This window comes from Panthera pardus, unplaced genomic scaffold, assembly GCF_024362965.1.
Source record: "Panthera pardus isolate Hobbes unplaced genomic scaffold, ASM2436296v1 HiC_scaffold_10, whole genome shotgun sequence".
In the NCBI taxonomy this organism is placed as follows: Eukaryota; Metazoa; Chordata; class Mammalia; order Carnivora; family Felidae; genus Panthera; species Panthera pardus.
The window spans coordinates 23,574,349-23,599,372 of NW_026526655.1; the positions used below are offsets into that span (position 1 = coordinate 23,574,349).

The 25,024-nt window shown below is 33.8% G+C and overlaps 1 protein-coding gene across 2 annotated transcripts in view; it reads right to left on the reverse strand.

Annotated features, from left to right (window-relative positions):
* The window catches only part of SPAG16 (sperm associated antigen 16), a 1,004,062-nt gene that overhangs the window by 973,639 nt on the left and 5,399 nt on the right, over nucleotides 1-25,024 (reverse strand). Inside the window, exons 2-5 of one of the 2 annotated variants that reach the window (XM_019446088.2) lie at nucleotides 20,503-20,549; nucleotides 19,264-19,359; nucleotides 16,026-16,144; nucleotides 9,670-9,807 (exon numbers count right to left, since the gene is read on the reverse strand). In XM_019446088.2, coding sequence (XP_019301633.2) covers nucleotides 9,670-9,807; nucleotides 16,026-16,144; nucleotides 19,264-19,359; nucleotides 20,503-20,549 — 400 coding nt within the window. The remainder of the gene's footprint in view (nucleotides 1-9,669; nucleotides 9,808-16,025; nucleotides 16,145-19,263; nucleotides 19,360-20,502; nucleotides 20,550-25,024) is intronic. The other variant, XM_053905193.1, reaches the window with a different exon arrangement.

Genomic DNA, 25,024 nt, shown 5'->3' on the forward strand with positions numbered 1-25,024 from the left:
AGGGTCAAGTAATTTTCAATAAATATGCCAAAGAAATTCAGGGATGGATGAAAATTTTTTAAGAATGGTGCTGGAACAATTGGATATTCTTATAAAAAAGAAAATTAACCTGTAGCTCCTGCCTTACACCATATACAAAAATGAATGATAGATATAAACTGAAATAAAAATTCTAAATCTTTAAAGGTTTTAGAAGAAAGCACAGAATAATATCTTTCAGACCTGGGAGTAGGCATTGGTATCGCAGACAAAATATCAAAAGCAATACTATAAAAAAATTAATTAGACTTCATCAAAATTTAAAACTTCTGCTCACCCAAAGACACCATAAAGAAATTAAGTGAAGCCACAAACTGGGAGAAAATATTCACAATATTCTGATAAAAGATTTGTATGCATAATATGTAAAGAACATTTACAACTCAACAATAAGACAAACAATTCAACTAAAAATGGGCAGGACTTACACAGAAAGCAGGAGAAATGAACAGCCAATAATTATACATACACACACACACACACACACACACACACACACAAACACATTCAACACCATTAAGTATTGGGAAGTACATATCAAAACCATAAAAAGCCGCTACTATACAATTACAAAAATGGCTAAAATAAAAAACCTTAATGAAACTTAATGTTGGTGACAATGTGGGGCAACTAGAACTCTCATATATTGCTACTGAGAATTTAAAATGATCCAACTGAATGTTGGAACATGGACTGTCGATTTCTTATAAATATGCACTTATCCTAAACCAAGTCTAGAAATCCCACGCCTAAGTTTTTAACCAAAAGAAGAAGACACATTCCCATAAGAAGACATACACAAATCTTCATAGTAGTATTATTCACTAGGGACCACATTTGGAAACGATCTAGTAGAAAAAGAGTAAACAAAATGTGGTATACATCACACAAAAGAATACTACATAGCAATAAAAGGGGAAAATTACTGATAAATTCAAAAATCATACACATATTTTACAGAGTTTATGCTGAGTATAAGACACCAAACACAAATAAATGCGCATTCTATGATTCCATTTATGAAATTCTCAAACAGGCAAACTGGCCAAATATCAGAATACTGATATATCAAAACACTGATTGCAGGGGCAGAGATGCAAGGGACATGCAGAAAGGACACAGAAATCTCTGGGTAGATAGGAATGGTCTATATTAAGATGGGTATGGAGGTCACAAAAGTATCTGCCAAAATTCTGTAGCTACGACTTGTACATTTTAATTTATGTAAATTGTAACTCAAAAAAAGAATTGTAAAAAGGAAGATATTAAGTGGGTGCAGGGTGGGGTGTGGGGAGGGATAGAGATGAAATAACAACAGCAGAAAGATGCTAAGTGTTGAAACTAAGAGGCCCATGAGGTTCATTATTCTATCTTGACTTTCTAAATGCTTGATATTTTTTCAGAATTAGAAGGTTATTATATGTAAATAAATAAATTGCTGTGTACCAGCCTTCTAGAAGAAATCCCACTTTTGGTTGTTTATTCAGTGTTGCTGCTATTGCTAATAAGGTTGACAAAGATAATGATGATGATGCTATTCTACCTACTTAATATATATCGTATACCAGGTACTATGTTCATTATCCTGTAATGGGTAAGTCAAGTACAATTGTTGCCTTCATCAAGTTTACAGGAGTATTGAGAAAATTAACAAGGAAATACAATATAATATACAATACAAACTCAGATAGCCATAAACTGTAGTGAATGTTATGAAAGAAAGAAAGGGTGCTGTCATGCAGAATACTGGTTTAATCTTTATTGAGCACTGACCATGTAATAGGCATTGTGCTAAACACTTTTAAATTATTCCCCTCAGGGAAAGATAATATCAATCTATTTACATAAGATGAAAATGACTGATAATTATATTATTATATCTAATAAAGGGTAGAGCATCATATATTTGTGTTGCTCTATCCACAATACCTGATCTGATATCAATGTCTGTTCTAAACCAAAATCTGAGTGGGGTTAGTAATGCTGAGTTTGATAACAGCAAATACTGTATTTTCAAGAACCTAAATGTACCATAAAATTTTGTTTGATTTCATTATTATTCTGCTGTAGCCAGATAAGTCAACCTACAAGAAGGTTATGCAGGGTATAATGTATTCCCTATTTCCATCATGTCCCTCCATCCAGTCTATTTTCCAACAAAAACAAGCTCACATGCTTTTCTTCAAAACTATCCATCGGCCTCACATCTCGCTCAGAGGGGAAAAAGCAAAGTTCTAACAAAGGCCTGTACCAATTGCCCCTGGTTCTAGTCACTACGGTCTCCTTACTAGTCCCCTAACAAACCAAGCCATGCTCACCATAGGTTCTCTGTACTTCCTCTTCTCTCTGCCTGAAATTCCCTTTTCCCAAGTTTAGACAAGACCTTCTCCCTCAGTTTCTTCAGATATCAGACAGGACTTCCCTCACCACCCTATATAAAACTGCACCCCATTTATCTCTACCAGATTCACGCATGTTACTTTTCTTCATAGAGTTTACCATCACATGTTATATGTGTTACAATACACATGTAGTTAGTGGCTATCTTATTAGACAGAACAGCCTTAGAGAGTATTAGTAGTGCAGAGATAGGAAATGGCGGCGGGGGGCAGGGGGGGAGGAAGCCTCTCACTGAGTGAGTAGAAGAGGTAGAACATCATGCCGTCACAGAAAGTGAAGGAATAGAAGAATGAAATAGGATGCACAGTTGAGTAGAATAGGTGTGGTGGAAGTCAGACTACAGGATATTAAAGTACAAGTACAATGAGGCTTTAGGAGTAAACCATCCAACTGAGAATATTTTCAATGTCTACATTATGAGAAGGTGACATAAAGCACTAGTCAAGATATAAAACAAGATTAAGCAAACAGGTTCTTAATTAATAAAACTTGTAATAGCTTTTGTGGACCTCAGACTGAGGTGAATATTGTACCATGTCAACTACCAGGTAAAACAAGGTTTATGAAATAGTGTCAACTGTAAATGATATGATAATTCCAAGCGATGCTTTCTAGTCTTCATTCAATGATCAACAACTCCTTAAATGTGTGGCAGGTTGCTTAAATTCTACCCCTGCATTTAAAATGACAATTGGAATTACATCAAAATAAACTATTGAAACTACATCAAAATAAAAAGGTTTGCACAGTGAAAGAAACCATCAACAACAACAAAAAAAGCAATCAACTGAAATGGAGAAGATATTTGCAAATGATATATCCAATAGGAGGTTAATATCCAAAATATATGAAGACCTTATACAACTCAACACCAATTTTGAAATGAGTAGACAAGCTGACATTTTTCCGAAAAAGACATACAAATGTCCAACAGACATGTGAAAAGATGATCTACATCAGTAATCATCTGGGAAATTCCAATCAAAATTACAATGAGATATCTATTACCTCACACCTGTCAGAATGGCTAGTATGAAAAACAAAAGAAACAAATGTTGGCAAGGATGTAGAAAAAAAGGAACCCTCATGCACTGTTGGTGTAAATGTAAATTGGTGCAGCCACTATGGAAAAGAGTATAGAGGGTTCTCAAAAATTAAAAATTGAAATACTATATGATTCACAAATTCCACTACTGAGTATTTACCCAAAGAAAATGAAAACACTAATTCAAAAAAATAAATACACCCCTATGTTTACTGCAGCATTACAATAGCCAAGATATGGAAGCAACCTAAAGTGTCCATTGATAGACAAATGGATAAGGAAGATGTGATATTCTCTCTCTCTCTCCCTCTCTCTCTCTCTCTCTCTCTCTCACACACACACACACACACACACACACACACACACACAAATATTATGCAGCCATAAAAAGGATGAGATCTTGTTCTTTGCAACAACATGAATGGATCTAGAGGGTATTCTGCTAAGTGAAATAAGTCAGAGAATGAAAAACACCATATGATTTCACTCATATGTGGAATCTAAAAAACAAGACAAATGAATAAACAAAAAGCATAATTAGACCTATAAATACAGAGAACAAATTGATGTTTGCCAGAAGTTAAGGGAGGTGGAGGGGAGGGGAGGATGGACAAAATAGATGAAAGAAAGTGGTAGATACAGGCTTCCAGTTATGGGATGAATAAGTCACACAAATAAAAGGCACAGCATACAGCATAAAGTCAATGATATAATGGCAACAGATGGTAGCTACATTTGTGGTGAACATAGCATAACATATACAGGTTGAATCACTATGTTGGTTCAAGTGAATCACACCTGAAAATAATGTAACAGTGTGTGTCACAAATAAAAAAAAATATTTAAAATTTTAGCAATCTAGAGCCATGAATTAAAGCTCATTTGAGAAAATAAAAACTTTTCCCTATGTTCTTGTAGCTAAAAACACCTGCAGATTAAAAGTGAAGGGATGGAGAAAACTTTATCCGCAAATAGATGTCCAAAGAAAGCCAGAGTAGCAATGCTTAATATCAGACAAACTCGACTTATTTGTTCTTGTATTGTTTTTATCCTGCTTTGGTATCAGGGTAGTACTGGTCTCACAGAATGATTTGGAATGTGTTCCCTCTATTCTGTTATTGTAAGATTTTGATAAAGATTGTCATTATTTTTTTTTTTTTTTAATGTTTGGTAGAATTCACCAACAAAACCAACCAAGTGGCCTTGCAGTTTTCTTTGCTGGGAAATTTTTGATTCCTAATTCAACTTTCATTCTTGTTATTAGTCTAAGAAGATTTCCTACTTCTTGGATACAAGATTCATGATTGAATCATGGTAACTTGTTTGTTTTTAGGGACTATTTTTTTCCATAAGTTATCTAAATCGTTAGTATATAATTGTTTGTAGGAATCTTTATCACAGTGCATATTTCTGTGATTAGCTCTTGTATTGTTTTCTATTCCATTTCTCATTTTGGTTTTTGAGTCTTTTTTTTTCTTAGTTAATACAGTTAAAGCATTGCCAATTTTGTTTTTGTTTTTTTTTAGAAAAACTGGTCATTACTTTCAATGTTATATAATCATTTATACTGGTCTCTATTTTATTTCTGATTTTTGTTATTTCCTTCTATTAAATTTCAGCTAAGTTTCTTCTTTTTCTAGTACCTTGTGGTGTAATGTTGCTTATTTGAACTTTTTTTCTTAATACAAACATTTATAGCATAAATTTCACTCCAGCATCTGCCTTTGCTGTATCCCATAGATTTTGGAATATTGTGTTTTCTTTTTCTTTTGTTTTGAGAAATATTTTGATATGCCATTTGTTTTATTTGCCCCATTGTTTGTGCAGTACTGTGTTAATATTTACATATTAAATATTTAATATTTACATTGTAGATTTTCCAGCTTTGTTTTATTGTTGTACCATTGCAGTTGAAAAATATACTTGGTATGATTTCAGTCTTCTCAAATTTGTAATATTTATTATGTTTCTTTTTTATGTGATTTAACCAGGGGACTTTTCTGTGTGTATTTGAAGAAAATGCGTATTTCTATTTTTCTTGGAGGGAATGTTTTATATATATCCTATAGAACCATGTATTCTGAAGTATTCAAGTAAAAAAAATGCTCTTGTTGAAAAAAAGTAATCATTACTTTAACTGAGGGCACACATTGAAAATAAAGCATATCAGAGGGGAGGTGAGTGGGGGATGGGTGAAAGAGATGAAGCAGATTATGAGTACACGTATCATGATTAGCACTGAGTAATGGTGTACAGAATTGTTGAATGACTATATTGTATACCTGAAACCAACATAACACTGTATATTAACTACACTGGAATTAAAATTAAAAACTTAATTAAAAAAAGATATTAGAGGGGTGCCTGGGTGGCTCAGTCTGTTAAGCGTCCGACTTCAGCTCAGGTCATGGTCTCACAGTTCATGAGTTCGAGCCCCGCGTTGGGCTCTGTGCTGACAAAGTCTGGAGCCTCCTTCGGATTCTGTGTCTCCCTCTCTCTCTGCCCCTCTGCTGCTCATACTCTGTCTCTCTCTCTCAAAAATAAATAAATCATTAAAAATAAAATTTAAATAATAATAAGTTTCAAATAATGAGTTTCAAAATATGTTTAAGCAAGTGTAATAGTAGTAATTGTGTAAGAAATTGCATTTGGATGTTTTGCCTATTCTTTAACGTATTTAAAGTGGTCACAATAACCAAACACATGTAATTTAGAAAAAACTTTTAATGAAACTTAACTGATTGCAATACCTGTCAAAAGTTACAAAACAAAAGGATTTGTACAAGTTTATCTTATGTTTTTAATTTTTAATTGAGTATTAAAATATATGTGCAATAAATATAAAAAATAAAATGACAAGTGGTCCGTACTTTAATATAAAAGTACAGTTATATTCTCCTTTTTCAAGAAAGATTGTCAAACTACTATTTATATTATTACCCTAATGTAGCTAGTATATACTTTTACCTTTAATGTAACTATAAATACTTTTTAATAGTACATTTTCCCCTTTAAAACACCTCTGTGTAAAGAAATTTTCCAGCTATTTCTAAAACTTTTTTTTATCAAGGTATAATTTGTACATAACATTGTACCAGTTTCAGGTGTACAACACAATGATTCATATTTGTATATAGTGTAAAACAACCACAATAAGTATAGTTAACATTCATCACCATACATACATATATATACCATACATGAAACTATATTTTATATAAGACAATCCGCATTTGTAGCAAGATAGGGAAAACCTCAGTTCTAAAATTGGAATTGCTTACAACAGAGAAAAAGACCATTTTTTTTAGGTATAGCAATTCAAATGATATTTTAGAGTGAAATATTTCCCTTCTCATGTCTTCCTTTATGCTTCATCATTACCGAATTTCAAAAATATTAATGATGTGATGATTAAAAAAATCCAAGGATGACAGCCTTTAGAGATATTGATAATAATAACTGACATTTTCAAAGTACTTTGTGATTTACACAGTTCTTTAATATAGATTGTCTCATTTAATTATCACATCACTCCCTAGGAGTTAATAATATTATGTATAATTACTCCCAGTTTAACAATAAGAAAACTGAGTTAATAAGTAGCAGAATAATGGAAGCCAGGTATTTGAACCTTAAGTTTGATACTCTTTCCATGGCAACTCTCTTCTCCAGATAAATATTAACCTTATAGCTACATGATTTCTCTAACTTTTCTAGATACATCATTAAATGCTACCAGTATTATCAGGACAATATATAACATATCTGTAAGCCCAACTCTTTTTACATACTAAATATTCTTATTAGAAAAAAATATTTAACATCTACACTTACCTTGCCTCAAAAAATAGCTTTAAGGGGCGCCTGGTGGCTCAGTAGGTTGAGTGCCTGGCTCTTGACTTCAGCTTAGGTCATGATCTCATGGTTTGTGAGACTGAGTCCTGTGTTGGGCTTTACACTGTGAGCACAGAGTATGCTTGGGATTCTCCCTCTCCTTCTCTCCACCCCATCCCCTCGCCCCTCCTCTCTCTCAAAGTAAATAAAAACATTTTTAAAAAATCTTTAAAAAATAAGTTAAAAGAAAGAAGTAGCTTTAATCCCGAAAAGGAAAACTTTAGGGTAAATTCTATAAAGGGAATCCCACATTTATTACTAATTCCTATTGGAAAAATACCTTCAAAAGTCAAATTGAAAAACCTGTGTGATAAAACATTACAATTTGGGGCAAACTTGTAGTAAGACAGTAGTAGTTGGTAATATTTACAAAACATTTTCTAAGAATATATCCAAAAATTAGGTGCCATGAAAGTACAAAGTACTTAATATTCACTCAATGACATAAATATTAGGAATCTACTAAGGGTCAGGCATCTTTCCTTCAAATTTTTCATGTCAAGTAGATTAAAGCAAATAAATATTTTTCTTTTCTAATCTGTTAAAGTTTAATTATATCAAATAAGATAGATTTGAGAGAGAATCAGAAGCCATTGAAACTAAAATTACACTTTAATAAATATAGCAAATCTTATATACATTTAGTAATCTGATATTTTAGTAAACACAAACAAGAAACAGATTTCATTTGAGTGATATCTGTTTAGATTATGAGCTAATAATTTGCAAAGGTAATAGTTTATATGGTTTTGATTATAGCTATTAAATATGATATTCAATAATAAACCAGTGATCAACAATGGTTATTTAATGTCACTATGGCAAAACTCATTGAACAAAGAGATTCTATCTATTCAAAGGAAAATTAGCAAACTCAAGCAATAATTCAAAGGAGATCAGGAACTGAAACAGTATGCCAAGCATCACTCTGAAAAATTTGCTGTGTCAAATTCCCAGTGCATCCATTAGGTGTCTATACAATAACACAGTGAGCAGCAGGGCCAATAGTGCAAACCACTTCTGAGAAATGAACTAAGAATAGAGAGAATGCTGGTTCTAGTGACTTATCATTCCATGGATCATCATACACTTCTCTCTAAAACATAAAATATCAAACAGTATACCCATAGATAGTATGAAATTTGTACAATGTGTAAAAACTTTCTATGAGTGTAAATAGTAAGTGAATAAATGATCATAAAAATTATTTTATTCTTTTATTCACCACGACCTTTTTTTAATTTTATTTATTTACTTACTTTGAGAGAGAGAAAGAAAGAAAGAACATGACCAGGGAAGGGGCAGAGAGAGAGGGAGAGGGAGAGAATCCCAAGCTGGTCCACACACGACACAGGGCTCGAACTCACAAACCATGAGATCATGACCTAAGCCAAGAGTCATATGCTTAACCAACTGAGCAACGCAGGCACCCCTCACCACCACCTTTTTAAAAGTAGCTTATCTTAAAAATTTTCCTCACTTTGCAATACAAAGTTTTGTTTCTTTAAACTTTTTTACAAAGATTTTAAAATATTATGTTCCTGTATGGTAGTTCTACTTATCTAATGTTTGGTTTTAGTATGATTCTTTAACAGAGAAAACTGTATGTTTAATTAAAAAATGAACAAAGCATGAACTTTCTCTACTTCATATCTAAGCATTGATTTTCCATCTAATATCATCTTAGATGAGTAGATTCATCCCTAGTCAACACATTCACATATGTATCTTTGCCAGAATAACAGTGCTTATCTAAATTTGTTCGCCAAAACTGCATGTCTTTCTATAATTTTAGAAAGAAAGATTTGGCTTCTGTCAAGTTTCTTCTCTATGCATAAATTCACGCTAGGAGATTATAAAATAGCAGTTTCCTTTGGGGAATTTTCAAATACTAAAATTTCTCTAGCGAGAAATACACTATCTCCTTCCTTCCTCTCTGCCTTCTATAAATTTACTATAATTTCAGAGATTAGCTTATCCTCATAGGGGAAGATTTCACAAACCATGAAAAGACTATGAAAAACATAAGAAAGTGAATGCCACATAATAAATTAACATCTCCTATACAACTCCCTGCATTCAACTCTTGCTAGTGGGTTGCAATTGTGAGAGTTCTGATCAGTTCAATTAACTTGCTAGTGAAGCCTGTCACATTCTTTCTAACTAGAATTTAAATAGAATTCAGTTCAGAATTAAAGCTCTGGTACATTAACCACGCGTTAGCTTCATTCAGCTCTTTACTTCTATTTGGTCCAAAAGAAAAAAAAAAAGTCATTTAAAAATTAACATACTCAGCTGCCTGTTTGTAGTGTTTCAAGTCTTTCTTCAAATTTTTGTTCTCATTTTCTAAAAGCATATTCTGGGTGTAGACATCTGGAACATTCCCAAGATCTCTAAGTTCAGTTAGTCCCTTCTGTATTAACTCATACCTAGGATAAAATCAAACAAAAGGTTTTATGTTGTTGCTTTCTACTAAATTGGTTTAATTTATGTATAATTCAAAAAGTTCTCCTAGGGGATATTTATAGAATTGATTTGTGGCATTAATTTTATAAATTAAAATGTCCACATTTACAATATATATTTAAAATAACAAATAATTAGTTGCTAGGTACTCATATCATCATAGTACATAAAACATAACCAAACATCTCATATGTTCCAGGCACTAAGTCACTAATTCACTAACACTGGTGAAATTAACAAAATGGTCCAAGCCCCCATCTGTTCTGGTGTGGATAGTGATATGTTCCATGAAGTAAAATAAAGCAGGATAAGAGGGATAGAGAGACTAAGATAGAGACTGATGGGGGTGTTTGTGCTATTTTACATAGGATGAACACAGAAAGTATGATTGGTAAAGTGATATTTGAGCAGAGAACTAAAAGAAATAAAGGACTAAGTCATGTAGATATGAAGGGGAAGAGCATTATTGGCTGACAGAAGAGTAAATGTAAAGCCCTGAGAAAATGAGATGCTTGACATGTACCTTAAAAAGCAAAAAGCCAGAGCAAGGGAGAGAGTGGTGAAAAATGGGTCAGGAAGACAGCAGGGAGCCAGAGAGAAAAATATGATTTTACTTGAATCAGATTGAAGCCATTGGAAGGCTTTGAGAAACAAGTTACACTGATCAGATTTATGTTTAAAAGGATTAGTCTGGCATCTCTTTGAAGAAACTAACTCTACAGGAGCAAGACTAGAATCAGAGATGCTGGTTTGGAGCCTGTTGCAATAGTTCAAAAGAGCAACAACGGTGGCATAAACAAAGTTGGTAGCAGTAGAGATTATGAGAAACAGGTCCCTTCTGAACAGGGTGTAAAACCGGGGCCAACTTATTGGTGAAGCCAAAAAAAAATTTTCTTATGAGTCAGCTGCCACGCATTGGTTAAAAAAGTGGTCAAAGATGACTCCACGGTTTCTGGTGGAACAACAAACATCCATTTATGAAGATGGGAATGAATGCAGTAGGAATTGGGTGATTGGAGAAATAAAGGAATTGCTTTTATTCATATTAAATGCAACATGAATATATTGCAAGTGAAGATAAATACTGGGAATAAATGTCAAGAGTTCAGGGAAAAAGTCAGGACATGGAATTCAAACGTGGGAATCATCAGTAAAGAGATACTATTTAAAGTTACAAGACTGTTGTTGAAAGTGCTGCTATAAACACTGGGGTACAAGTGCTCCTATGCATCAGTACTCCTGTATCCCTTGGGGCAATTCCTAACAGTGCTATTGCTGGGTCATAGGGGAGATCTATTTTTAATTTCTTGAGGACCTCCACACTGTTTTCCAGAGCGGCTGCACCAGTTTGCATTCCCACCAACAGTGCAAGAGGATTCCTGTTTCTCCACATCCTCTCCAGCATCTATAGCCTCCTGATTTGTTCATTTTAGCCACTCTGAATGGCGTGAGGTGATATCTCAGTGTGGTTTTGATCTGCATTTCCCTGATGAGGAGTGACATTGAGAGGGACGGAGCCAAACCATAAGAGACTCTTAAAAACAGAATAAACTTGAGAGTTGATGGGGGTGGGAGGGAGGGGAAAGTGGGTGATGGGCATTGAGGAGGGCACCTTTTGGGATGATGAGCACTGGATGTTGTATGGAAACCAACTGGACAATAAATTTCATATAAAAAATAATAAATAAACAAATACAGAAGATTTAAAAAAATAAAGTCATAAGACTGGACAAGGCCAGCTAGGGCATGACTATAAACAGACAAGTAAAGAAGTCCCTGGACTGTTTCAAGATTGGGAAGAGAAAGAAAGACTACCAACTAGAGACTAAGACAGACAAGGGCTAGTGAAGTAGTGGGTGAATATGAGAGCACCGTTGCTCTCAAACCAAGTGAATAAAGTGTTCCAAGAAGGAAGAAATGAACAACAGTGACAAATGCTGAAAACAGACTGAATAAAGAGGAGTACTAAGAATCAGTCACTGAATTTGGCAATGTGCAGCACTGAAAAAACTTTCAGCACAGTCATGGAGACAACAGTGCACCCAGAGTAGGTATAAGACTAGGACATGAGGAACTGGTAATAAACTCTTTCAAGGAGACATACTGTAAAGTGGAGCCTAGGAAATCAAGATTATCCTATAAAAAGGATGTGGAGTTCAGGGTGTTTTTTGTCTTCCACTTTTTTAAAAATATAAAAAATATTATTGGACATCTATATGCTTATGGGAATGATCCAGCAGAGAGGGGAAAAGTTTACAATACAGAAAACAGAGGGGCCAATTGCTGAAGCAATGTCCTTGAACAGCTAAGAGGATCTGGGGTCCAGTGGACAACTGGAGGGATGGCCTTAGATGACAGTGTGCATGGCTCAGCTTCTGTGACAGGTGAGAAGCATGCCTGAGAACACAGGTGGCAAGCTAGTAAGTAGAGAGGCAGGCAGAGGTCATAGAATGTCTATTTTCTCAGTGACATAAGGAACATCAGAGAATCATTTACAGATTTTTAAATAATTATAATTTTAATTATATGTATACATGTAGCAACTAATAAAGCTAAATAAAAAAGTATAAACACAGAAAAACATTTCAGTAATAAAGTTATTAACAAAGAAATACCTACAAAGCTTGCTATATAGATGAGTTAAACATTTGTTTAAAAATGTTTAATTATCAGCATTTTTATGTTATAAATATTAATTTTATTAATATATTACACATTAATAGAAGCCCTGAAGAATACCCAAAGGGTTAAGATAATAGAATCAATATTAAGTCAGTCAAGTGTCTGACTTCATCTCAGGTTATGATCTCACGACTTGTGAGTTCAAGCCCTGTATCAGGCTCTGTGCTGACAGCTGTCTGTCTCTCTCTCTCAAAAATAAATAAACATTAAAATTTTCTGTAAAAAAAAGAATCAATATTAAGTAGTATTTGCCACAATTTATAAAACAACAAAATAGATAACAATTTAATCATAAATTCACTACTTCATATGTATTTAGAATGTGATTTATACTTATCTCCAAAGAGAAGATATAAGAGTTGATTGAAATATTAGCCCATGAAGTTTTTCTGACCATAAAAGTGGTTTCCAGCAACTTGCTTTATTTAATGCAGAAAAAAATCTTACTAAAGAAATCATTTCAGTAAGAAAAAAAGTGGTATATAGTCCTTTTCTACATTAAATGTTATGTAAATAAATTAATATGTGGTAAAATAAATACAAATCAAGCATAATACATCATAACACATACTATATCATATATATCTTAGGACATTCAAAAATAATTTATCATGACAAATTTCTGTAATCTATATAAAAATGTCAAAGATGATTTAAACTCACTAATACTATTCTAATACTATAAGATCACTAGGAATCTTAATCTACAAATTCTAGAAATATATTTCTCAGTAAAACAAGCATTTTGTATATAAGATATTTTGTTTTTGTTTCAGATGTGTGTGTGTGTGCATGTGTGCATGTGTGCGTGTGTGTGTGTGTGTGTGTGTGTGTGTGTGTGTGTGTGTTAAAGAAATATCCTGGCCTTTTTATTTCTTCCTCTTTATTCACTCACACTTAGAACAAGACTGAAAAGTGTTCAGATGGGGAAAAAAGATTGTTACGTAACTATTAGGAACTGGAAATAAAATTGCCAACAGAACTGCCAAAAAAATTACTACCAGGAAAATTACATCAATGGTCTTCACATTTACCATTAAGTCCATAAACTACTTAGAATTATATAGAAGTGGAGAATGTGCATGTATTTCAGGGAGAAAGTACATAGACTTTCATACAATTTGTCTATGGTGTAAGGCCCACTGTCACAAATGAGAAATAGTATGACAGAATTTCAGTAAACACATCAATAGTGTCATAAGAGTAAAGTTAGTTTTCCTTCATGATGGCACCCAAGGCATAGGATATAAAAGACAGGAAAACAGTAACCTAGATAATAACAAGCATCAAATGAGAATTTTTCCTCCATGTTTTCAGGGACAGTTACAGAAAATACTTACCAACAAAGACAAAATTCCATTAGCTACTGCTAACCCACAGTGCAAACAATTTGAGTTCCATATAAAAAAATCACTACTACACACACATACACACACAATCTTTTTGTGTGTGTGAACAGCCAGAAAATAGTTTAGAATTTGCAGGAAAAAAAAGAGCTTTCTGGGCCATGTGTTCTCCACTGTGCTGTGACTATCAAACTGTGCTGTAGCATGAAAGCAGCCATACATAATACCTAAAAGAAAGGTCATGGCTATGCGCCAACAAAATTTTATTTACAAAACAGGGGCAGGCCAGATTTGTTTGCTGACCTTGGATTTAAAGAATTTACTGCAATTACTGTTTGAGGACTAAAAGGCCACAAGCCAAATTTTACTCCCAGGTTTTTTGGTGACTTTAAGGGTTTTTTGTGTTACAAACTAACAGTGAGGGAACCTTGTTTTGTCAACTTTTGTAAGATTAAATGAATTCAGAGCAACGAATACCACAAACATTTTTATCCATAATAAAAATGATAAAAAATATACTCTGTATTCTCATAGTCCTACTATTGCAGAATAGGTAAAAGTTTCTGATCAAAGTAAAAAATGTTTCATGTGAAGAAAAAATATCCAAGACTGTAATCTTATCACAAACAGCTTGTAAACTCATTACAAACTGACATCTAGGAATAAGGACACAATTATTTGAACCACAGTATCACTAAACAATATAATAAAGAGATACTTTATAAGAATCTTACTTTAAGATTGTAGTATTATACTAAATGGCACACTTACACAGGGGTCCTATACGTCCTAATTATATTGTAGTTTCCTAAAATTTCATCTCAATTCAAATTGCTAAATCTAAAATGATAATATGACACAACAAGCACTTAACTGTTAAGAGTATACTTGGTTACAGATTTCTCAAAGGGAATCATTTCACACTTTGGCCTAGACAAACGTGCAAGTACTATGTCCTAACACATATTCTTAGGAGAAAAAAAGGAACTGAGCCACATTAATTTTTCATTTCATTAGTACTACAAATTAATCATCTACCTACTTTTACAAAAATGTATTTTCTAATACATTTGTAATTATTTCATAGGGCATTTTTATAAATATTATTCATGTAATTTCTAAATTTAACAGGAACACTATTTTTCTGCCATCAAACTTGCTGTTTCTTTAACTGTATTAATGAAAAATGGTTCTTTTCATTAAATGTATTAACTTTAGATATGCAATTTAAAATAATAAAACTAATTTCTTCTATCTACATGATCTCCATAGATCAGAACCAAAAAAAGCAGCAAATAAAAACTGCATCACAGTTGGATTAGTAGAAATTAAAAATTGCCCATATATTTATTTAAAATTAGGATTTAGCCCCCAAACACTATAAACATCTTTATTTATCATAGTATTCCCTTTCCATGATATGCAATGGCTTTTAAAGTTCAAACATATTTTTATATCCAATTATTTAATAATATTTCATTAAGGAATGTTAGGACTCTGAACACATGCCTGGTGACATTACTGCTGTAGCAAAGGAATAAAGACAGCATGCCTGATGATTTTCATACCCAATAAGTTATTAAAATTTTCAATTATAACAAGAAAATCTGCATTTAGACATCATGTGAAAATATAATTCTGCTTATTTCCAAATGAAGAAATATTTATATAAAAAGAATCAATCAGTTGTGTGAGTAGAGAAAGGCAGGCCATCATACTATAAGGAAAACAAGCAAAGTAGTACTCTTGGTAGGATATCTTAATGCAGAAAATAATACCCTTAATAATTATGCAGAACATATAGAAAACTATTTAATAAAAGACTTTGTTTTGTACAACCCCAGGAGATACTCCATTTTCTTGATTTTTGAAAATCACCCAAATATAAGAAAGATGTTTAATAAAAATCTCTTTTAAATTAATACCCTAATTATGTGAATGTGTGTGAATGTGTGTGAATGTGTGTGTGTGTGTGTGTGTGTGTGTGTGTGTGTGTGTGTATGTAAGTCTAATGGTTTCGTTGGTGAGGCTGGGAAAAGTTTCCATCCATTTCAACCATTTTGCATAAGCTGAGCAACTTCAAGTCCTTTAAGACACTTAAAAGTGGACGTGTTAGCATTTCTAGAGAACTATTTATCCACATAATTGTTTACCATTCAGACTGAAAACAATCAAGAGTTCTGGTCATTCCCATTTTGATTAGGAAATTGCAGAGAAAGTCTTCTATTACTTCAGGTACTGGTTGCTTTGAAGGAAGGACTGTTTTCTGCTCCTGAAATTTAAATGTAAAATTATTTATTTTGAAAATATAAAATCATCACTAAGCTTTTGTTAAGTTTATTTATTTTCTTTTTTTAAATGTTTATTTACTTTTGAGAGAAAGAGAGAGAGAGAGAGAGACAGAGCATGAGTGGGGAAGGGGCAGAGAGAGAGGGAGACAGAATCCAAAGTAGGCTCCAGGTTCAGGGCTGTCAGCACAGAGCCCAACACGAGGCTGAAACCTACAAACCATGAGACCATGACCTGAGCCAAAGTCAGACAATTAACCGACTGAGCCACCCAAGCACCCCTGTTTATTTTGAGAGAGAGAGAGACAGAGTGAGAGAGGACGTGCCCACAGGTGCTAGCAGGAGAGGGGCAGAGAGAGAGGGAGAGAGAAAATCCCAACCAGGCTCTACATTCAACAGGGAGCCTGACATGGGGCTGGATCCTACAACCCTGGGATTGTGACCAGAGCAAAAATCAAGAGTCAGATGCTCAATTGACTGAGCCACCTAGGCACCCCTTTCAATAAGCTTTGATTACTGGTACTGAAAGGCTGTTAATTTATTCATTCACTTGTTCATTTTTTCATCTAATTTCTTTTTTAGTGCTATGCTTCAGGGACTATTTTAATCACTAAGAATAAAGCAGTAATGAAACTAGATAAGACTCAGTGTTCATACCTAATGGTCAAGTAGATGAAGACAGAAAATGAAAAACTAAATTAAAAATATATAATATGGCAGATGGCACTAAGTGCCTGGGAGAAAAAAAGCAGAGGATTGAAGGGCGGGAGAACCAAATGTATTAGAACACAGCCATGCTCATTTTTTACATATTGTCTATGGATGCTTTCATACACATGACAGAGGTGAATTGCAACAGAGATCTTACGGCCCTCAAAATCTAAAATATTTACTATATGATCCCAGAGAACATGTTTGCAGACCCCTAGACTAGAAAAGTGGAGATATTTCAGCAAGTGAGATATGAAATTAGAACAGCCATAAAAACTATTATGTCACATAAACCCATGTATAAAATAAGACAAATAATGGGTAAATTCTTAAAAATATCAACAGTATGGTTGCCCCCAGAGTGCATTTTCTTTTCATTGGCAAGAACTTATTAATCTAACTGCCAATCATTTAGACAGACAGATCTATTTTCATATATAGAAACCCAGAAGTAGACTTTCCTTCTTCATTGTCCTTCTTAACCTGGTCTTGATTACATACCAGATAAATGTTACATACCTAGTAATAGTTACATAGAAATGCAATGAGGAAAGAATCTCTGTTTCCCTAAAAATTTCTTTTCTTTTTTTAAATTTTAAGTTTATTTATTTATTTTGAGAGAGAAAGAGAAAGAGAGTGCGTGCAAGCAGGGGAGGGACAGAGACAGAGGGAGAGAGAGAGAATCCCGTCATTGTCAGCACAGAGCCCGATGCAGGGCTCGATCCCATGACCCACGAGATCATGACCTGAGCTGAAGTCAAGAGTCAGGCACTTAACCAACTGAGCCACCCAGGTTCCCCTAAAAAGTGCTTTTCAAAAGAGCTATACATAACTTACTGCTGATCTTAATTACCAGTAGTTGCTACAACCTTCAAACAGTGATCAGTTGAAGCAAATTTGGTGGGCTACAGAAATTTCCTGACAAATTAATAGGGTTTTAAAATGAATTTTTTTAAAGCTCAAGTAGAATAATTTGTAATATCTTTCCTAAGGTCATTTTAAAAGATATTATTGAACAGTGTTGATTATATGCAGGACCCTACATCACACATGGAAGATGTCAAAGCAGCAGAATACAGCATCCCTGTCTTCAAGTCTTTGCATTACGGTGGAAATTTATATATAACTATTGGGTAAGGGTATAACACTGTTAGAAGGAGACATTCATTTTACAATAATAAATGATACCTTGGCATTTTTGGTCAATAAATTTGAAAATGATATTTAGAATGAGATGGAGGATAGTTGAAGGAATTGGAAACACAGGAGGAAAAGGACAGAGAGACTATACCTAATCTAGTTTCTAAAGATGTCTGTGAGCTCATGTTTTTATGTACATTTGTATGTATGGTCTGGTAGACTTCTGCCTTCTCGAATAGTATTTTCTTTCTATTTCTTCCTGAATACATCTGATACATATACTGTGAAACAGCCAAAGCAGAAATCCAACCACCTTAAAATGCCATGTTTCTTATACATGGAGACTTACAATCCTATCAACATATTATACACACATGCATACACATACATGTTCTAAGCTATAATGTGATCATAAATGTTTCTTTTAACTTTGCATATAATATTCACTCAACATATATTTGCTGAATGTCTCCCACATGCCAGGCACCATGAGAGGTGCTAGGTATTAAATTTGAATGAGATACTTCCCTATCTCAAGGAATGAAAGACTAGTTGAATAAAAACAACATATCCCCAGACCACCTGGGTGGCTCAGTTGGTTAAGTGTCTGACTCTTTACTTTGGCTCAGGTCATGATCTCACAGTTTGTGAGATGCAGCTCCACAACAGTCTCCCTCTCTCTCTGCCCCTCCCCCCATTCACATCTCTCTCTCTATCTCTCTCTCTCTCTCTCCTCCCCTCTCTCTCTCAAAATAAATAACTTAAAAAAATTCCCCTACCACATTCTTTAGTAAAATAGCTCATAAGAAAAAAAGTTGTAACATATTGAGCATCCCTATCAGATAAATATTTCCATGAAAAAAAAATCCACAGAATTTTGCAAAATACATTTTAGTATCTGTATCCAAAACCAAATTCTGTACATTAGAATTTAAAATCCTTGTTTTAATATCTGGTGAGATTAAACAGGCAGAGTTCTGAGGGAAGGTGTCATTTGTCATAAAGTTATGCAAGAGTAACCATGATGCGGAAAATGACAATCCAAAAAAGAAGAAATATGAATACTTACTTAAAGTTAAGGTGTGATGATAAAATCACAAGAGAAAAAGGCACAGCAAGGGATAGGACTGTATTTACTAAGTAAAGTACTTAAAGTTTAAATGACTTTCCAAATTTCACATTAAAGTCTCACTGCTAAACTACAGGCTGTGTTCAAACTACACAAACTATAGGTTGTGTTCAAAATTCTCACCAAAATCTGAGTATCTGTAGCCTGTTCTTGGACCATCTGAATTGCTTTTGCCAGATCTTCTTCACCTTCTGGAATGCTAAAATTGTCATCTGGTATCTAAATCAGAGAAAGAGTATAGAAAGAGTAAGCAGGAATATAAAAGTAACTTACTTCATTTCAGAAATAATTTTTCCTCATAAAATAAAGGATCACAAAAATAGACACCTTATGTAAGATGCCATGTAATTCTGAAGTTCTGTGACAAATGGATAACCAAGTAGGAAGCTTTCTGACTTCCTTGTAAACATCATCAATGTCACTTCTGATAAACTCGAGATCAGTTTATGGGCATCTGCTCTTATCTATAATGACAAATATAGTCTAACAACTCTGCGGAGAAAAAATGTAAGACCATTTCTTTTTCATAACTACAAGTAACTGCAAATCTCTAGTTTATTAAAAAAAACAAAACAAAATAAAATGAAGCTGACTGCCTGAATGTTATGCTCTTGGAAAAATGCAACAGACTCTAACTATGATAATAATGATGGTTAACATTCACTGTGTGCTTCTTACATGCTGATGAGTTTTATGTATCTTACATTAACTCCTTCAGTAATTTCATATGGCACACATTCATATTATCTCTATTTTACTAGTATAATAAAAAGTTATCTACTGTTTGTCCTTTTACTTGCTCAGGCCACAAATTGCCAGGCTTGCTTCCACAGTTTCACTTGCAGTGCCTATCCTTTAGGAGTGACTCTAGGTGCCACATCTCAGAAGGAACGATAGGTCCTATCCAAACAGTGAACGAAAGGAAAAATTTGAGGCAGGAACTACATTACACACAGAATTAGAGTTAAGCTGAAAGGAAGCAGGGGATCTGACCTACAGCCAGTAGTGGGAATCTGGAAAACCCATCCAAGAGCAGAATGGATGTTTGGGAAAGAATGCCTGCTGGACAGGCAAACTGTAGTAAGGATCCACAAGGCAGGGGATAAGGAGTTAACTTTGAAGCACAATTAACAGGAAACCAAAAGAGCCAGATGGATTAACCAATCTAAACTTTTAAACAGAACTTTCACACTTCACTCTTAACTAGCTGATATTAGCTAAATTCAGTTGAAAAACTAACATCTCTTAAGGAAAACAAAAAATAAAATAAAATAAAATAAAATAAAATAAAATAAAATAAAATGAATATTTCATAAGAATGACAATGAATTTACAAGTAAATACTTAAAATGAAAAAATTACCTCTTCATATTCATAATCATCTTCAGATGCCTCAGTTACGGTGACCTCTGAAATCATGTCAAGTTTCAATCTCAAGATATATGGGATAAAATGATTCATTTAAAATTGATTTGACATTAAAATTCGGTATTAGATCCATTTATCTCACCGAGTTGGTAAATGTAATATAAACTCTTTAAAATTACTCTTCCCCATATAACCTACAAATATAGATATCTTAAAACAAAATATTTTTATTATTATTTTAAAGCATTGCTCTATAGAACCCAAACCTATAAAAAACTACATTCCCATACATCTATTTACTATCTAATGAGTTCCAACTTGATTGTAAGGCTTACAAAAATGTACATGGTATATATAATAAGATAGTATAGATTAGAAAGAGAAAAGAAAACTTATGGACATGAAAACTATGACAGTCAATTTTTTTATTTATCTCAAACTAATTTAAATTCTCAGAGCTCCAGAGTCATTCACAGTGCATTGTGACTTCTTAAAGTATTACGAATTTCTAAAAAGCACACCAATATCCATATATAAGTAAAAAACAGATTTCAATGTTTTCATAATAAAAATTACTTAAATATCTTCTATTTTTTATATATTTCAATTTTAAAATTAAATTTCATTCACAGGAAAGGCAGCCTAATTAAAGCAAAGTATACAGTAATCATAATTCAATGGTCCATAAAGTATCAAGAAATAAGCATTAAAATATCAATGGAAATGACTAGTAAAAAATTCTAACAGCATTGTTGTAAGACTTTCAAAAATCATAAGTTACTTTAATTATAAATGAAAACTTCAAGATAATGTTTAATTTTGAAAGAAATCAAAGCATATACCATTAACATTTTGTTGGTTGGTGGGTTTACATTTCTCTCCATATGTACAGATGGGATTATGCCAAGTTCATTCAAAATGTATGAAATTAAACACTTTAATGTATAGTAATGGTTACAAAAATCAAAGACGAGATTAGCCTAGCTTTTGTTTTGCTGCTGGTTATGAGAAATTATCTTCCAAGAGTTAGCTAAAAGTGTATATAACAACTCATGCTGTTTGTAATAAGAACTGGTATCACTTATACAGTATTTAAGAGAAGCAGACACTGTCCCTCATTCTCATCCTACCTGCAAGCTATAATCATCTCCATTTTACAGATCAGGACTCACAAGCACAAGGTTACACAGCTAGGACCTAACACAGTTGGTGATCAGCCCCGGAAGTACAGGTTTCACTATGCTATACTTAAACCTCTCTTGTTATTCCATATTCGTCTTCTATGCTATGTAAACACTTGAAGTGTTTGCCAATTATCTTCCACACAGTTCTAAACCTCTAAAAGATGGGTTATACAGCTTTGTTACTCAGTTCCATCATAAGCAGTAACTCTTCACCGTTTATCCAACTGGAAAGTCACTTAAGCCTAATTCAGTCACGAACAATTCTTAGGAACCAGATACCATCAAAAGGCAAGTATTTCATTGTCAGACAAGTTTATCTCCCAATAATATGGTGAAAAGTAATTTTGGCTCAAAAATAACTACTTAATTTAACTAATTAAATAAGTAAGTAAAATAACTAATAACTAATTAAAAACTAACATGGTAGATTAAGCTACTACAGGAAAAAAAAAAAAAAAGATGCAACCCTGCAGCTGATCCTATAATACCCATACTGGGTAATTTACCCATATGAACTTCATATGGCAAATTTACCCATACTGGGCACCAGGAGTGAAGGACCTACCTATATTAGTTAATCTACTACCATGGAACAGTTTCCAATAGCACTTGCCTCACTCTGTAGTCCCTTGCCAGCAGCCTTCTTAAGAGACCACCAGGCTTCCACTAACAGTCTGATCAAAGTATTTAGTTTTCACTAACATCCTACTTAAAGAAATTCTAACATCTGTCCTATTTCAGTTCCAGAGCCACTCTAATACTTTAAAGGATTTCTTATGTTAGAATCCCACTTTCAGGTGCCAAAATCTGTACTTTTTACTACTATTGCTTAACAAACTCCCCAAACCTTCAGGCTTAACAATAAGCATCCATTACCTCATAGTTTCTGTGTTCAAGAATTCAGTAGTGGCTTAGCTTGTGGATTTTGATTTGGGGTCTCTCGTGAGATCTCAGTGAAGATTGCAGCTAGGGCTGCAGTCCTCTGAAGGCTCGGTGGAGGCAACAGGATCCATTTCAAAGATGGCTCTAACATTGTTGGCTAAAGGTTTCAATTCCTCCCCATGTGGGTCTCTCCACAGGCGTCTTTAGCATTCTCAAGACATAGCGGCTAGCTACCCCCAGAATAAGCAATATAAGAAAACAAAGTGGAAGCCACAATGTCTTTTATGACCAAGCCTCAGAAGTCACATCATTGGTTACATAGGTCAACCCTATTCAGTGCCTAAGGGAGCTAAGTAAGAGCATGAGTATCAGGATGTGGGAATCACTATGGAAGCTGGCTACCACAGACAAATTGAGGAGTTTCAAGAGTATTAAGAGTTAATGCATGTAAATCACTTAGAATGGTGCCTAGCTTATAGTATATGCTATGCAAGTATTTGTTATTATTTTCCTTGTTCTAGAAAGAGAGGAGCACCTGTGGAGAAGTCTCATAAGTCTCTCATGGCCTAGTTCCCCCAGGCTTTAAAATGAATGGATTAATAAAATTCATTCTAAATCTTCTTCCTTTCTAAGTTTAGATTTTTCTGATACATTTTCACTTTTTTCAATAAAATTTCCAGAAGCTCAGCTACAGGAAATCAGTCTCCTTTCTATGGAAAAGTATACTAAAACTTGATTTTGTAAGAAGTCACTTGTCTTTAAGTCTCCAGAAAAGCAATGTCATTCTTCATCACTGCTCATACCATAATAAATTTCACAAAGAAGTAAATATTCTAAAATCATTTAGATAGACTTTAAAATTGTAAATTATCCAACTGGTAAGATTAATGTGAGGAAGAAACATCAAAGCATAGGTTGTTAAACATAGCAATACACAGAGAGAAAAAAAAGATTTGTCCTCAAAGCTTTGGAAATATCAGACAACACCTGCCATACTGCTACCCAGAAAATATCTGAGGCAACAGCTTTTGAACCCTAATAATATAGTTTCCCCAAAATCAAAACAGTAAGTGGAAAAATAACTACCATTTCATAAAGCTTAAAAGTTTTGTCATATGGATCATTATCATATTTATTCTCACAACAATCCTCTGACATTGAATAACACAGATATAATCATTTCTACATAAAAAAATAAAAGAAAGAAACTTAATCAAGGAGATTAAGAAATCTTCCAAAAATCATATACCTATAAGTGACAAAGACAAATTTCTTGAATAAAAATATCAGGAATTTTCTACATTATCATATTGTGTCTACAGTGACACAACAAGAATGTGCAATTTTTACCAAAATCCTAGGTACTTACTTTCCAAACTTTCCAGTGTTATATCATCAACAGCTAAATCAAACCATTTAAATAGCTCAATTTGAAGACCCTAAAGGAAAGAAAAGTATAAAAGAGGGCAAACATACCAACCCAAAGATTAAATTAGCCAAGGGCAAGAGATTAATGAGACAAAAGGTCAGGAAGAGGACAAACATCCAAAATAGGAACCACTATTTTCCTTGACTGGTATTTTCAGTATCCACAAAAATGATCCGTACATAAAATCTTCCCAAGAGCAACTGAGTTGAAATGTGACGTTGAGGTGCTACCGAAGAAATAAATGTACTTTGGCATGTGTGTTGGTATGCATCTGTCTGGCTGAGCTGGCTAGCAACACATGGACAAATGCACAAATGAATCCCCAAATGATTGTGTGGCAGTTTACAAATATGCATATAGTACAAAATATAAAAATAAGTAAGTATGGAAATTCAAAGAGAAAGAACAGAAATAAGATAAAGATAAGGATACAGTACATGCCATAAAGTCTCATGAACTCTGTCAAACATAAGCCACAGATTTGACCCAAAGCTTCCCCAGCAGTCTGGGTAAAGAGGGGAATGTAATCAGATACAAATTCCGTAACCATCCAACGAAAACAGATGAGTTTCTCAGCAGATGTACAGTAATTTCTGGTTGTGAAGCCTGAGAGAAATTACTCTCTCCTATTCTCATAAAGAGAACACTGTGGATTGTACAGATATTGATTCCCTTGGCCATCGGGACAGCCAGAAAGACTGAATGAAGCAGGATCTGATGGAATACCATGTGTAAAAAAAGGTTGGAAAGACTGCTTTAGAAGCAATGTTGCCCGAATAGGAATAAGCAATTGACCAAGAATTGCCTGAATGATAAAAACCCTCTACTCTCATTCTACTTTTACTGGACAACTTTCTCATGTGTAATTTAATCTCTAAGGTGATCCTATTCTGCAGGAAATGTCCATACAATTAAGCTGGTCACAGTTCTCAGGCAAAGTGATTTTTTTTCCATTGCAGAATAAACCAGAATTCTGGCTCAAAATCAGTTTCTTAATGCCAAGAAAAACCCTCTTCTTATT